Source organism: Penicillium expansum, assembly GCF_000769745.1.
Source record: "Penicillium expansum strain MD-8 chromosome Unknown contig145, whole genome shotgun sequence".
Classification (NCBI taxonomy): domain Eukaryota; kingdom Fungi; phylum Ascomycota; class Eurotiomycetes; order Eurotiales; family Aspergillaceae; genus Penicillium; species Penicillium expansum.
Window position 1 is genome coordinate 1 of NW_015971172.1, and position 14,493 is coordinate 14,493.

The window sequence follows — 14,493 nt, forward strand, 5'->3', positions numbered from 1 at the left end:
AGTGGTCTCACCAGGGACAATGGGAGTGGTGGGCTTGCCGGGGATAACAGGCACAGTGGTCTTCGAAGGGGAAGACGGGGTGGTAGTGGCTGGAGGGGTAGATGAAGCATCTTGGCAATCAACCTCACCCAAGACGGCGAGGCACAGGTTGATAGGGATATTAATCAGACCGCCACCGGAGCCGGAGCTCTGCTCGCAGTGAGCCTCACCAAGGACAGCCAGGCAGATGTTGATTGGGACGTTGATCAGGGAGCCCCCGCCGCCGCTGGAAGAGGAAGAGGCCTGGTCACACTTGGCCTTTCCAAGGACAGCCAGACACGTGTTAACAGGCACGTTGATCAAGCCACCACTGGTGGCTGTCTTCTGCTTGCATTCAGCCTCGCCGAGGATAGCTGCGCAGAGTCCAACGGGCACATTGATGAGGCCACCGCTGCTGCTACCACTGTCGCTGCCGCTACCGGTGCTTCCGCTAGAAGTGGAAGCGACCTGGTCACACTTGGCTTTTCCAAGAACTGCAGCACAGGCGTTGACAGGGACGTTGACCAAGCCACTACCGGTAACTGCCTTCTGCTTGCACTCGGCTTCTCCAAGAATGGCTGCACAAATATTAACGGGCACATTGATGAGGCCACCGCCGCTGCTGCTGCTGCTGCCGGTGTCGGTGCTGCCAGTGTTACTGCTGGAAGTGGAAGCAACTTGGTCACATTTGGCCTTTCCAAGGACGGCAGCACAGGCGTTAACAGGGACGTTGACCAAACCGCTACCGGTGACTGCCTTCTGCTTGCACTCGGCTTCTCCAAGAATGGCTGCACAAATATTAACGGGTACATTGATAAGGCCGCCGCCACTGCTGCTGCCGGTGGTGCTGCTGGTGGTGCTGCTGTTGGTGCTGCTGGAAGTGGAAGCGACTTGGTCACACTTGGCTTTTCCAAGAACTGCAGCACAGGCGTTGACAGGTACATTAACTAAGCCGTCACCGGTCACAGTCTTCTGTTTGCACTCGGCCTCTCCGAGAATGGCTGCGCAAAGGTTAACGGGGACGTTGATCAAGCCACCGTTACCACCGCTGCCGCTGCCACTGGAAGTGGAAGCGACTTGGTCACACTTGGCTTTTCCAAGAACTGCAGCACAGGCGTTGACAGGCACGTTAACTAAGCCGTCACCGGTAACTGTCTTTTGCTTGCATTCAGCCTCTCCAAGAATAGCTGCGCAAAGATTAACGGGTACGTTGATCAAGCCACCGTCACCGCTGCTACCGCTGGAAGTGGAAGCGACCTGGTCGCACTTGGCTTTCCCAAGCACTGCAGCACACGCATTGACTGGCACATTGACCAAGCCGTCACCGGTGACTGTCTTCTGTTTGCATTCGGCCTCTCCGAGAATGGCTGCGCAAAGATTAACAGGCACGTTAATCAGACCACCGAGGCTCCTAGAAGCCAAAGAGGCCTGTTGGCATTTGGCTTTTCCAAGGACTGCAGCACACGCGTTGAGAGGGACGCTAATCAAGCCGTCATTGGTGATAGTCTTTTGCTTGCATCCGGCCTCTCCGAGGATAGCCGCGCAAAGGTTAACGGGCACATCAATAAGGCCGCCGTCGGGGCTCCTTGAAGCCAAAGAGACCTGATCACATTTGGCTTTTCCAAGGACTGCAGCACATGCATTTACGGGCACGCTGATCAAGCCATCGCCGGTGATAGTTTTCTGCTGGCATTCGGCCTCTCCAAGGATGGCTGCGCAAAGATTAACGGGCACATTGATCAAGCCATCTGAGGCTTGCACTCCCTATACAATGACAAATATGTCAGCTATATATCTAGTCACAACAACAGTGGGTTTTCCTTACCGAGCATGATGCCGCGAGAGCCACAAACGAAGTAAGCATGGACTGCTTCATCGTTGCGGGTTGGACGTATATTCAAAGCGAAATAAAGAATGGACGCTGAATGAAACCAGCAAAAACGAACGAGGGGTTAAAAAACCAACAACGAAGAGATGAAGAACGAGAATAACTTAAAGAGACACACAGCCTTATATGTGCCAACCCATCAGGCAGTCATTCTAGCAATCTTAAAAATAGGGGAGGCAACGTCGATCTACATCACAAACCATTACCTAGCCCAAAAAAGAACGCCAAGTCAGATTACAAGACCAGACCAGCCCATTTTGCTTATAGATAACGTCCTGATTGGCCCCATCCTAATTTTCCCTCATTTTCAGTTGAAAAGTTGGTCAATGAACCAAACCTGATATCCAACCTCTAGACTGGATCTATCACTTTTCCCCCGGGGCCGCTAATGCACTTAGCGCCTTATTTGATTGCTCCCGCTCGGGGCCTAGTCCAAACTAGTCCAGCCACAGAACTCCATATGCACAACGTATCTCAAGCAGTTCTTTTTTGCTCGTGATATCTCAGTTCAGGGGCTACTTCAAGCAAGGTGTCAGTTTCAATATAGGGCTATTCGGCGTTTTTCGCCGAATAATCCTAAATTGGACCAGCGAAATACCATTTGATTAAATCCGAGTCCCCGTAACCCCCCCCAAATAGACCAGTCATGCGCCTCCTACCTAATGCAGAACCCTGGTTATCGGAGTGCAAGGGTTTCTAGTCAGGTACGCTGCATTTCTAAATTGATTTGAAGCCAATGAATCCTGTTCGCTTTTTTTTTCTTTCCGGGACAAAATACTTCTGTACACCCTTTCTATTAACACTGCGCATCCTCGAACACCGAAGTACTGCAAATTGTAATTTAGGGTCTAAGTTCTGCACTACCCCATGGTTCATTAACCCTTAGGGGGCTTGACCTTGGCTGCGCTAGAGAGGCGAACCCCACCGCCTTTTTAATCTTTTTCGATCTTTTTCGATCTTATTATGATCCACAACGTCTGCTTCCGCATGTGGAGCGCGATCTGCAGTCTGGCGTGCATGATTGTCTTGGATTCTCGGCTTTGTCTCGGCGTCTTCCTAACTCCGTTGTGTACAAAGTACCCGTACTTCTTTTCACACAAAAGTCGTGGGTATATCTTATAGTATAATCTTTGCAACACACCGTGTGCTCCAACGAACCAAACTTTCCTTGACTAGTGGATATGATACCTTAAATCTTGAGAAGATTTTGTACTGATCCACTAATGATCGAATTCGATGTACCCAGGTCCCGTGCGCGCCAGGGGTTCGGAAAGCTCCGTTTATTTTTCCCCAGTCGCTTAAATAGGCCCCAAATGACCCAGCTTATTCAATGGTGTTGAGAAAGCAACTAGGAACCAACAACTAGTGGGTAAGGAACCCCTGCTCCGAGCATCCGGTCATGGATGTCCGTGGCTTTCCGAATTTGCATATGCCATTGATATCGGACACGAGAACTAATGTTGTTCGCACGTTTGAACTATTGATCATAAATATAAGATCAGCTATCTTTCTCCAATGGCCCGGCCCGTTAGGAAGAAGCATGTCATTAGCAAGTCATAGTATGCAACATTGTGAGTGCGGTTTATCATTTACTCTTGCAGGCTCTACATAGGATAACAATTTCTACGGAGTAAACCCAGCCCCATTTGTGTTTAGTGATTTGTTGGAGCCTTAGGGCTGTACTCTGTACTCCATAGTACGGAGTACCCTGGAGTACTTTCGGACCTACTCCGTACATTGCCCGAATAAATGACAAATTTTGACCGGTATACTCCGGAGTAGTCATTTCCCTGCCCTCATCCAAGATACTCATCTAAGACAATAATCAAATAGCCTGAAATTGAACTTTTCGAATTTTTGCGACTTTAGAATTAATCTGCCAATTCATGATGGATGCGGCCACGCACGGATGGAATTCGTCCACGCGCTGGCCATCGCAGCCCCCACTGCCCCTTTCCTTTTTTTTTCTCACTCAGCTATTGAGACAAAGGCTGCTTTCGACGTCATGTTTCAATGTACACTATGCGAAAAAGCGTATCAGAGAAAGACTCATTTAATTCGCCATGAAGCGACACGTAAGGTCCAATGTTCTCGATTACAAATACGAATAGGCTGACCACCGCCCAGATACACAGCAGCTCTCTTCTAGCTGTCCTTTATGCAACAAGGCATTTCTAAAGCCGTATGTAAATTACCTTTACCATAAATAATGAACATGATCTAATATTTAGAAAGCGAGGTCACGCGCAGACATATCAAAACCTGTGCTAAAAAGTTTAACCAACCTGCGCCTCCTGCAGCCAAACCAGGCAGGAAAAGGCATTCCTGTGAGCTATGCTTCTTTGCCAAAGCATCTTGCGATAGGAATCTACCATGCTCTCGCTGTCACTCCCTTGGACGACAATGCACTTTTGTGGCCCAGGAGACACCTTCCCGGGATTCCAGTTGCTCTGCAGTAGCCTCACTCTCGCCTTCTATAACCACATCCCAAGTCGCCTCGACAGAGAGTGGATCTTTTTCTTTCCTCCAACATTTTGCCAATCCATCTTTCCAAAAGGACAGGTTGGCAATTGGGGAGACTGCAAAGTGTTCTGTTCGAAGAAACCTCGAAACACTCAATTCCCATATTGAAGATGCCCTCGTTCCTACTGATCCTATGTCAGCTTTTGGTGGTGATTTTCAACTTACAAATTTCCCTTTCCAGATACCATCGACTCTACCCTCTTTTACAGATGATCATCTATTTCAATTCAGCCCTGATACACTCTTCCCTTCGAAGCTTTCCAACCAATTATCCGAGATTATGACAGAGTTGGTCGATACTTCAAAGTCAATGGGACTCGGAAGCACGGGAATTCTAAGCCCACTTGATTTTATGGAACTTTCTACTCTCTTGGGAGTCTCCAATATCTCCGCTTCTATCTCTGCGTTCTTCCACTCTCTTCACTGGCATTTACCTGTGGTTCATTTTCCAACCTTCGACCCAGGAAACATCTCCAACCCTCTTTTACTCTCAATATTCTTGTCTGGTGCTACATATACTATTCCATTGGATGGAGGATCCCTGCCATCCGGTCTCTTCGACGTCGCAGAAGAGTATATATTTCGAAAAATTGCGGACCTGTCGACACTCGCTTCACCAAAAGAACATTCGCAACTTTTATCAACTGTGCAGCTACTACAGAGTGCCCTTATTATTGAGATGCTTCAATTTGGACAAGACAACATGCAAACCAGACGTCGAATTCGCATCGTCCGACATCCATGTTTGGTATCCACCATACGGTCCCTAGGGATTTTCCAGCTCAAGCGAGGAACCGCTCCGACCGTTTGTGATGAGAGAACTTGGACAAATTTGGTAGCAGAGGAATGTTGTATAAGGTATTTTTCATCCCAATTCTTCCTTATCTTTTTTTTCTTTCGAGATATTTCGCTAATCAACACAAAGAATCGCTTGCTGGGTCTTTCTAGCGGATGGATTCCTCACAGTCTGCTTCAAAAACCACCCATCAATATCAGTCTTTGAGATGGACTGTCATTTTCCTTGGAGTGCCGGGCTATGGGAAGCCGAAAGCGCGTCTTCCTTTAGCAGAATTGCCATGTCGCACTCCACAGAACTCCCGCTTCCTCCTCTGAAAGATGTGATCACGCAGTTACTTGAAACTCCTACAAGCAATGACCCAATACCATGGGGTCTTTCAGTATCAGTGGAGCATCTCCTGATTCTAATTTATGGTATGTGAAAGAAGTCACACGCGCAATTCAATTACTAAGAATATTACAACAGCCATTAATTCCCTCGCATTCCAAGCGAGAGCCGGCTTATTAAGATATCTATCGCTCGATAGGATACGCTGTGCGTCTGGTAATTGGAAGCGCATCTGGGATTCGGTCATCGGTCTCCAGAATAAGGATCAATTGCTTCACCTAGGGTATCCGAAACACGCTCAAGAGCTTTGGTGGTTGTTGAATGCCACGCTGGATGCTACCGGCAGAGCCGATGTCAGCCTTCGGTATATGGATAACACGGCTACCGATGACTTGGGCAATTTAAATGAATTCATTCAATGGTGTCACCAAAGCGCGCCATAGATGTTGAATATTAATATATGATGGCTTTTCATAACACTTGAAAGGAAAAGAGACATCTAAAAATACATGGTATTATTATCTTGAATATTAATATCTCGAGCCAAATGGAGACCTAGTCAAGAACATAGGCCGCATAAACTGGTACATTTGAATACAAAATAGATCCCCCGAGGTTGGATCTCCATCTCAATCACGCTTATTTCCAACTTTCTCTTTCCCATTCATTTCCTGGCTCTCCATAAAGCTATCACCCTTGGGTCTTCGGTATGTCCCTCCGAGACGATCCCATGCTGTTGTAAACTGACCATAATTATAGTTGAAGTGCAAGTGATGCATCGTATGACAAGAAGCGCCGTTGATTATCTCCGATCCTGGCATGTACTCAGCATCATCTGTAGGAATCAATGTAAGCCATCATACCATCGGTTCATGAGTATTAGAGAAGACTCACGGATCAAAACCGTCCAAATAGTAACGAAAATAAACAGCCCCAGATATGCACCTTTCTGCAACGGGAAAATGAACGGGTAGAAATGGTAAGGCAGACTCTGCGACCATCCATCCAGCGGATGAAACGCATAACTAGCGAACGGTGTCGGCACTGCCCATTTATGGTGTGGTTTGTGAAGCCAGCGGTAGATGATAGGGTGATGCAGACCACGATGGATCCAGTAAATTCCACTGTCTGTGAAGCAGATAAACAATGGATATTGAAGTAAGGTGTATCCGAAGAACGGCGAGTCACTGGTGAAATCATATAGCTTTGACCATCCCCGGATCTCTGCTAGGAAAAAGGGGACGGTGAGGAGGGTCATTACTGGGATTGCGGAGACTCCTTGGTTGATCTCGAGTTTGATCTGCTCTTGAAGGAATCGCGGGTGTTTGAGAAGTCTTTTGTCGAATAGTGTGTGATATAGTAGGAGGCTACCAAGGAGGTACATGATCATTGCGAAAAGCCTGTTGCATATTTTGAGATCCCAATCAGTTTCCGGGATACTGTGCTTCGGGTGAAAAGGCTTACCATGTAATCACATATAACGACAATGCTTGTCTGGCAATATCATCTCTCTTCCAAAGGCTTGCCTCTGCCCACTTTGAGGGCTGCATGGGGTAATAAACGCGGACATGTCGATTCAAATCGGCAGCGGGTAGAGTATTATTATTGAAAGTTGCTGTTGGGTCCGGCGAAAGTAGTGCGTAGCACCGGTCGAGTACCAATGTATCCAGAATGTCCAGGAAGATATCCATTGTTGGATAAATGTTTTAGGTCCCTTGGATAACTCGCTGGTCCTACGCAAAAATCAGGTCGTTTCTCTTCTCTTATGTGTGGACAATACCTACAAGGGGTATACCTACATGGCAATTACCTACTCGAAGAATACCTACATGGCATGATGGCTTCGGTACGGAGAATACCCACACGGCCAATACCTACACGGGAAATACCTACATGGTGCACTTGCTTACACGAGTGCTCCACTTAATACCACACGTGGATAACAGTGGCTGGACAAACTATCCCAGAAACAAAGGCGCCGTTTGAACATATTGCGGTTTATTTCCTCTCTCTGGTGACTCTCTCTGGGGAATTATTTACGTTAAGTGAGGCATTGTAAACGAAAAGTTCTATAATTGAATGTGGTAAATCAAGATTAGAATAATACACTTCGCGGTTAGGATATTTCGCAGTACAATTGACAAATATATATATTGAGCTTAGTTTCAATTTTTTATAACTTTATCCCTTTCATATATTCATTCAACCCTCATATACGGGGTATCAGACAGTAAAAGATATTTCCTTCAGTAATTACCTGAATAAATTGTTGACCCTTAGATCAACAATATCAACAAGTATTTTTGTTTTGACGACAACTTGGATGATTCTAAATTTTTGCTCATGATGTCTAGATCGAGTGGTACTTTCATCAACCAGCCAAGTGGTCGAGCAGTAACTCGATCATCGCATCTTCCTTGGTCTAGTGGTGATGATTTCCGCTTGTCATTAAAACCGATAAGCGCGGGAGACCGGGGTTCGATTCCCCGAGGGAGAGATTTCTTTTTTTGCTCTTGATTTTTTTTTGGATGACCATTTTACCCTTTCAAAGTGTTGATGAAGAACGGGACTAAATCTTTTTGAACCAGGTGGAAATAATAAAAGATAAACAATGGCTGCTTTCATGCTTCCATATCAGGTAAAAAAAACTATCCAACTCCTCGGAGCTTTAGTATACATGCCCCAAAAGTGATGGCTGAACGAATAAGTGAACGAGTGGTAGGATACCCGAAAGAATATGACAGAGCAAAAATGAAACATCCCCGAGGTATCCCAATAACAAAAAGCGTCAATCTCTCACGTTCAAAGAAAAGCCCCTGTGGCTGTATCGTTGTCAGTGACCTCACCCATTTGTCGACGGCGACTGTCCAAGAACATATCAACCATGCGCTTGCTAGAGATCGTGGAATGAATGTCTTGAAGTTGGTGGTAGCTTTCCATCATGTCAGTGTACTCATCCTGCTGCCGCGCATTCTCATTGTTTGCACGGTTGTCTCGTTGGGTGCGCATGGATCGGAAGTGATTGATTCTACTATCTTGGGCGATCGGAGCTCGCTTGGCGGAATAGCGTCGCTGTTGCTCTTTGGTCCAGGATCGCTTTGCCCTCACTCCTTTGGGGGTTGGGGACTCAGGTGGCTGCATGTTCCCAGATCTCAGTCGAATTGGCGACGGTTCTTGATTGTAAGAAACGGGGATGGGCTTGGATGAAAGGTTTTCACCAGAATTAGCAGTAGTGTCCATCGCCAATGAGTTAGCGTGAGCCTGTGCCATATTTTCTGACTTGGTTGTCTGCAATGGCATGATGGTTCGCATGCCGGAAGGCTGGATTAACGGACGGGAAAAATTGCTCTGTGACGGGACTTTGTTCTCACCCGAAGCTTTGCGCTCGGTGATATTTTGGCTGTCTGGAACCTTTAGTAGAGTTTCTGAAGCGGGAACAGAGATAGCGAGAGGAGCTCGTCGAGATATGCTGGTAAAGTACTCATCATCGTCCTGGTATTGGGCATCTTCTCTGATGTGCTCCCTTGTGGGACTAACTTGCTCAATTCTTTCGATCTGCGAGCTCATCCACTGCTGCCAGTCTGCACTGGGATTTACCTGAGGTGTGGGAGACGAAGCCCGATTGGCACGCTTGGGCGAGCTGTATGTTGTCCGCTGTGGAGTAAATATGGTCGCTGTTCCTGGTTCATCATGGACGCCCATGTCGGCATTGTCAGTTCTTGTCGGGGTATTGCCACTGGTGGTCCGGGAATAGACACTTGGGGAAACAATATCCCTTTTCGAGGCCCGAACGCGAGAAACAATAACGCTGCCACTATCCTCATCTGACTCCTCGCTCAGAGCGTAAGTTGATTGCAGCAACCTTTTGTCTGAAATAGCAGTCATATGTTGATTTTTCACCTGAGACGGCATGCCCTGAGAAACTTGCATCAACCTCGTTGAGCGCGGATACTTTCGTGGACTGGATTGATCACCACCACGCGCTGTTGCAAATGAACTGGGTGAGTTCGAGGATTCTTGGCTTGGGACATGACGGATACTGCGTTGACCATGTTTGGAGTAAACTGAATTCGTTCGCTCTGGAATCACACGATGCTGCGACACGGTGCCGAAGACCATCTCCTCATTGGGGTCAGACAGGGAATTTCGGCCCATCTGTTTCATCAACGCAGTGTACAAATCTTGACTGTCAACAATGCTAATTCGATGAGGGTTCGCTCTCACAACCAAAGGAGACTGGTTTTCGGTATCATCCATTACAGGCGTCCGTGGTATTTGCTGATCCAGATCGCCGTCCTCTCGGATCAAAGAGAGAGATTGGCGATGCCCTGGCTTCCGAGTTGTAACTGTGTTTGGCATGGTTGAATCAGCCCAACTGGTGACGCGCGAATTGGAAGTGCAGAGACTATCACGGCTGGGTGACTGGGGCATTGACTGGAAATAGTTGGAATCAATGCCGTCTTCAGTGGCTGTTAGCTTTTGTGGAGAGTATTCTTCGGTGTCTTTCCCAATTGGAGCTACCGAAGACGCCTCAGCATCATTTGAGTGACCACGTGGCGCAGGTTGTTGATCCGCGAACTTGGAAAACCCAAACACACGTCTGAATTTGTTTTTGATAGAGGTTGAAAAAGACCTATGAGAACGTCCGGTATCGAAGCCACCTTCACTAGTAGCCCGGAACGATTTTCGAAATGGCCTTTGCTCCTTCTTGCGTCTGAGCAAGAAAGATGACCGGCGAGTCTGAACACCTCTACCATCGGGATCGTGGGCGAATTGGCTACGGGCAAGCTGAACGGCTTCATCGTGACCCTTAGCAGTTGGACTGACTTGTGTGGAATGATAACTTCCTCGAAGAAAAGACATGGATCGTCTCATTGTTCGTGGCAGCTGAAATCCAGGACTGCGCTCGGGATCAAGGGGATCGCCGCAAGGAAGGGAAGGCGCTCCATATGGGGTCTGTGAGGTTCGTTGCCTGGTAGAGAACATTGACTTGGCCTTGCGCAATCGGCGATATGAAGAGGGCACTGAGCTGTCTCGTCCATCAAGCCCGTCGAGTTCTGTGATTGGTGGAAGGGCGGCAGGGTCATCGAAGCAATAGCCTCGAGCCGATACACCGGTCATTTCCTTGGATTGACGAGGTTTTGGAATTTTAGGCAAGTCACCCTGGCTGACCGACGAGCTATCATCAGTGCTCCGAAGGCTCGATCCGGGACGCCTTCGAGGGATGGCAACGTTTCCTGGACCACCTAGTCTTTCGTATGGGTTTCTTGACTCCTGAGACGAGCTTTGACTCGAGCGCATTGCCCGCGAAGCTGCAGTTGCAGCGGTTACATGATGCATGGCAACATCGGGGATCTCCGGGGCTGGTCGTCGCGGTTTTCGTATTGAGCGGGTGGACATGGACCTTCTCAGGCTGCGTGTATTGGATGCAGAGGAAAACATGTTACAAAATGTCTGCAGAGTATATGACTACAGAAGTATTGAGAGAAGATGAAATTTAGAGAAGAAGGGATTTGGAGATTTGGGGATTTGGAAGAGGGAAGATTTAGGACGAGATACAACCTCAAATAGGAAGGAAGTACTTCGTACTCCGTACTCCATCACGGAAGGTGCGAAATAGCTTCGTGGCAACTGCCACTTCTACATTTATTCCATCCATTCTTCATCCATTTCATTCGAAATGATTTCATCCATATGGATTTCACCAACTTCCTCAGGTCAATCCAGAGTTAAAGTCTTCGCTAAGCCCAACTCCCCTGCGACCGAGATCTAGACTGGCCCCCAAAGGTGACTCACGCCAAAATGACGCAGCCTCAGCATTTGACTCAGACCCCAATGAAGGTGAGACTGGCCAGACTGGCCAGACTGGTGAGACTGATTGAATTGAATATATTAATTGTTTTTCGCACAAATAATTGAGGGGGTTTAAGATACCAGCGTCAAATATAACTCAAATTCCCTGAAATGGCCTCGCGATCCACTTCATCCAAATTAAACCCTGTTCATTTGAATGGCCGAACTCTGGAAGGAGGGGGGCAGCTGGTTCGCATTGCCATCGGACTGTCTGCATTGACTGGTCATCCCGTTAGTATTGATCATGTTCGCGGGAACAGAGAGGGAAAGAAGGGGCTCAAGAGATCTCACGCAGCAGCAGTGAAGCTGTTGGCCGAGATTAGCGGCAGCAAAGTATCGGGAGGCGAGATTGGCTCACAGTCCTTGAACTTTGTTCCGCAGTCTACCAGATCGAAAAGTGGGCCTCTCCTAAACTTGTCGCATGTCAACTTAAAGTCCGAATACGATATCAAGCTCACGACTGCCGGTGCCATTTTTCTCGTCTTCCAGGCCCTCTACCCGTATCTGCTTTATGTTGGATCACAGGCAACTGCTCCCTTTGTGAAAGTGAGCATAACTGGTGGGACCAACGCGACTTTTTCTCCATCATATGACTATGCAGCGCAAGTTATCGTGCCCAATTTCGCCAAACTTGGCCTTCCTCCCCTGTCCATTATTCTTCACAAGCGCGGGTGGACAACGGGACCGATTGACCTTGGAGCAATCACTTTTCTTATTCATACACTTGGATCTCGACATAACCCAGATGGCGAAAATAAACCTGAGAAGTCACTAGAAAAAGACCAGATGGCCGAGCCTCTATGCAGGTTCCCGCAGATTAATTTGATGGATCACAAACGCGGCAAAGTCACGCAAATTGATATCACAGTGCTAGCACCGGATCAACCCACCCTGAATATCAACACAGAAGAGGGCCCGGGGAGTACTGTGCGCCGGTTTATCGAACAATTCGCTCAACGCACCCTCCGGCGCGAAACGAGGAAGCTGGACCCGTCTATATTTGCTAAACGCTCTGATTTGCCTCAACCTGAAGAGGACTCTCTCAGAGAATCTTCAGCCAAAGATACACCAGTGCCCATCACAATGCACACATCAGAAGCTACAAATCATCGCAGCCATGTGTACATCCTTCTTGTTGCGCATACTTCCTCGGGGTTCAGAATAGGCCACGATATCCTCGGTAGCATGGGAGGCGATCCCCTAATAAAGCCAAAGAACAAAGGGAAACAAAAACAACAGCCAGGCCGTGATCCTCGGCGTGATTCTCAAAACAAGATAGCATTTTCTGCGGCTGCAGATCTAGTCTGCCGATGTGTGCAAGGATTCATCGGGGAAATCTCAAATGAGAGCCCAAATGCCAACCCAAACCAGATATCTGCTTCCACCGTTAAAAGAGCTTGTCTAGATAGCTATATGAGAGACCAGGTTGTTGTTTTCGAGGCACTTGGAAAGGCCTGTCACGCAAGTGAGCATGGCACCGAGGCAACCGACCCTGACACATTGGAAGACGAGCGGGACTGGACACTCCACACGAAGACCGCACAATGGGTGTGCCGGCAGATTTTGGATATGTAGATGGTTGCACTAGAAACATCTAGAAGCCGTGTTGAAGACACGAATTAAAATTTGAGCCTCTCTATAGGCTGTAACTACCACCCGCAAGTCTCAAACAACCTTGGAATGATCCACCAAGAAAGCCTAACATATAAATTGGCAACTATTCTCGAACTAAGGTTCAACATATTGGCTGTCACCTGTCGGCAAGAACACTTTATCCATCGCAAAATTCTTCCGCCAAGTGCCGGTGTCCACGTAACACGCGCCCGACCTCCCGAGATTAAAGGATCTCCGCCCAAAGCGGCTCTTCAGCCAGGGGGCCAAGCACCGGCCGAGTCGACTTTTCAGCCGTTCCGCGCTTATCGTCGCAGCCTGATGGCGCGTTCCAGACCAGGTCTAATGGTGGTGAATATAGCCGAAAGAGGCTATGCATCGTAGATCCGATCGGATATACATCCACGACCTGTTTGACAGTTTGACACATCTGTATCGGATTAGAGGAACAAACAGGGGTCTTCGGACGCTTATAGGGCACGGTGGATATGGAGGTTCGTGTTCGGGGCACATGCAACGTATGATATCCACTTTGGTTCGATTGTTGGATATAGACAAGCTCACGGGTCGTTGATTTGAATTTGATTACCTTTATTACCGTCTAGACTTTGTGAAATCCAATCTATTATTTTGACCTCGATGAGGATTGGCTACCTACTGTCCATCACGTTACCATTATGTCGGGATAGTAAGGGGATAGGAGACAAGTTAATATAGTATTAATCTAAAGAATTAACGCGGTAAACACGGTAATCCGTGAAAAAAAATTTCCTCTTCTAGGTAGGTACATATACTAATAAGTTAAGGGATGCCATCCAATATGTCAGATCTGTAAATATATAGTGCCCAGAGACATAACCGGCTAGACTTCGGGACAAATATCAACGAATACCAATCTCGGATTTACCCAAGTGTCAACGGGGAAATGTAAACGCCACACCGAGTATCCGAGTATCCTTCCCACAGCGATCAACCGATCTCAGAAATTCCAAACGAGCTAGAGCATCGTTCTCAAGAGCAGAACATCCCGTGGAGATGGAACGTGCTAAATTCCCCACAGTTCCTGAAACAGCGATCGATCCGCTACTCCGTAACATTCTCCGTATGTGGTATGTGGCTGAGTGTAGAAAATTACCCCAAATACCGAGGAAAACAGGAAAACAGAAAAAAAAGGGGCTTGAAATTTCAACGCTAGAGAACAAAAAGAGAAACAGTATAGAAGGCCAGTAGAAGCGGCTAGAAGCAGATTTAACACTAGGCTCTTTAGTTAGCTTATCCCACTGGGCTTTGTTTTACATTCAGATGGAGCCCAAATTTGACAGAGTCCAACTGTGGAATGTGGGTTTTCGTTCTCTTTTTTTTTCCTGTTCTTGTTCTTCTTTTTGAGTGTCATTTTTCTTGGCCACCCCTGATCCCCTGTTCATTATGCTATTTGGTTGGCCCCAGGCCGTAGTTCTGCCTGAGAAATGTCTAG

The 14,493-nt window shown here is 47.5% G+C and overlaps 5 protein-coding genes across 5 annotated transcripts; 3 read left to right on the forward strand and 2 right to left on the reverse strand.

Moving 5' to 3' along the window:
* Nucleotides 1–4,562: 4,562 nt before the first annotated feature.
* PEX2_043250 (transcription factor domain-containing protein) lies at nt 4,563–5,432 on the forward strand (the record flags this gene model as incomplete). Its single annotated transcript, XM_016741600.1, has 1 exon — nt 4,563–5,432. The coding sequence occupies one exon, from the start codon at nt 4,563–4,565 to the stop codon at nt 5,430–5,432; it is 870 nt and encodes a 289-aa protein (XP_016603302.1).
* A 73-nt stretch (nt 5,433–5,505) lies between these two features.
* On the forward strand, nt 5,506–5,998 carry PEX2_043260 (uncharacterized protein; the record flags this gene model as incomplete). The annotated part of the gene is made up of 2 exons (XM_016741601.1): nt 5,506–5,641; nt 5,694–5,998. The coding sequence occupies 2 exons, from the start codon at nt 5,506–5,508 to the stop codon at nt 5,996–5,998; spliced, it is 441 nt and encodes a 146-aa protein (XP_016603303.1).
* A 186-nt stretch (nt 5,999–6,184) lies between these two features.
* PEX2_043270 (sterol desaturase family protein) lies at nt 6,185–7,246 on the reverse strand (the record flags this gene model as incomplete). Its single annotated transcript, XM_016741602.1, has 3 exons — nt 6,185–6,390; nt 6,450–6,955; nt 7,020–7,246. The coding sequence occupies 3 exons, from the start codon at nt 7,244–7,246 to the stop codon at nt 6,185–6,187; spliced, it is 939 nt and encodes a 312-aa protein (XP_016603304.1).
* A 1,111-nt stretch (nt 7,247–8,357) lies between these two features.
* PEX2_043280 (uncharacterized protein) lies at nt 8,358–10,955 on the reverse strand (the record flags this gene model as incomplete). The annotated part of the gene is made up of 1 exon (XM_016741603.1): nt 8,358–10,955. The coding sequence occupies one exon, from the start codon at nt 10,953–10,955 to the stop codon at nt 8,358–8,360; it is 2,598 nt and encodes an 865-aa protein (XP_016603305.1).
* A 564-nt stretch (nt 10,956–11,519) lies between these two features.
* Nucleotides 11,520–12,983, forward strand: PEX2_043290 (putative RNA 3'-terminal phosphate cyclase; the record flags this gene model as incomplete). Its single annotated transcript, XM_016741604.1, has 1 exon — nt 11,520–12,983. One exon carries the CDS (start codon nt 11,520–11,522, stop codon nt 12,981–12,983), a length of 1,464 nt encoding a protein of 487 aa, XP_016603306.1.
* Nucleotides 12,984–14,493: the final 1,510 nt, after the last annotated feature.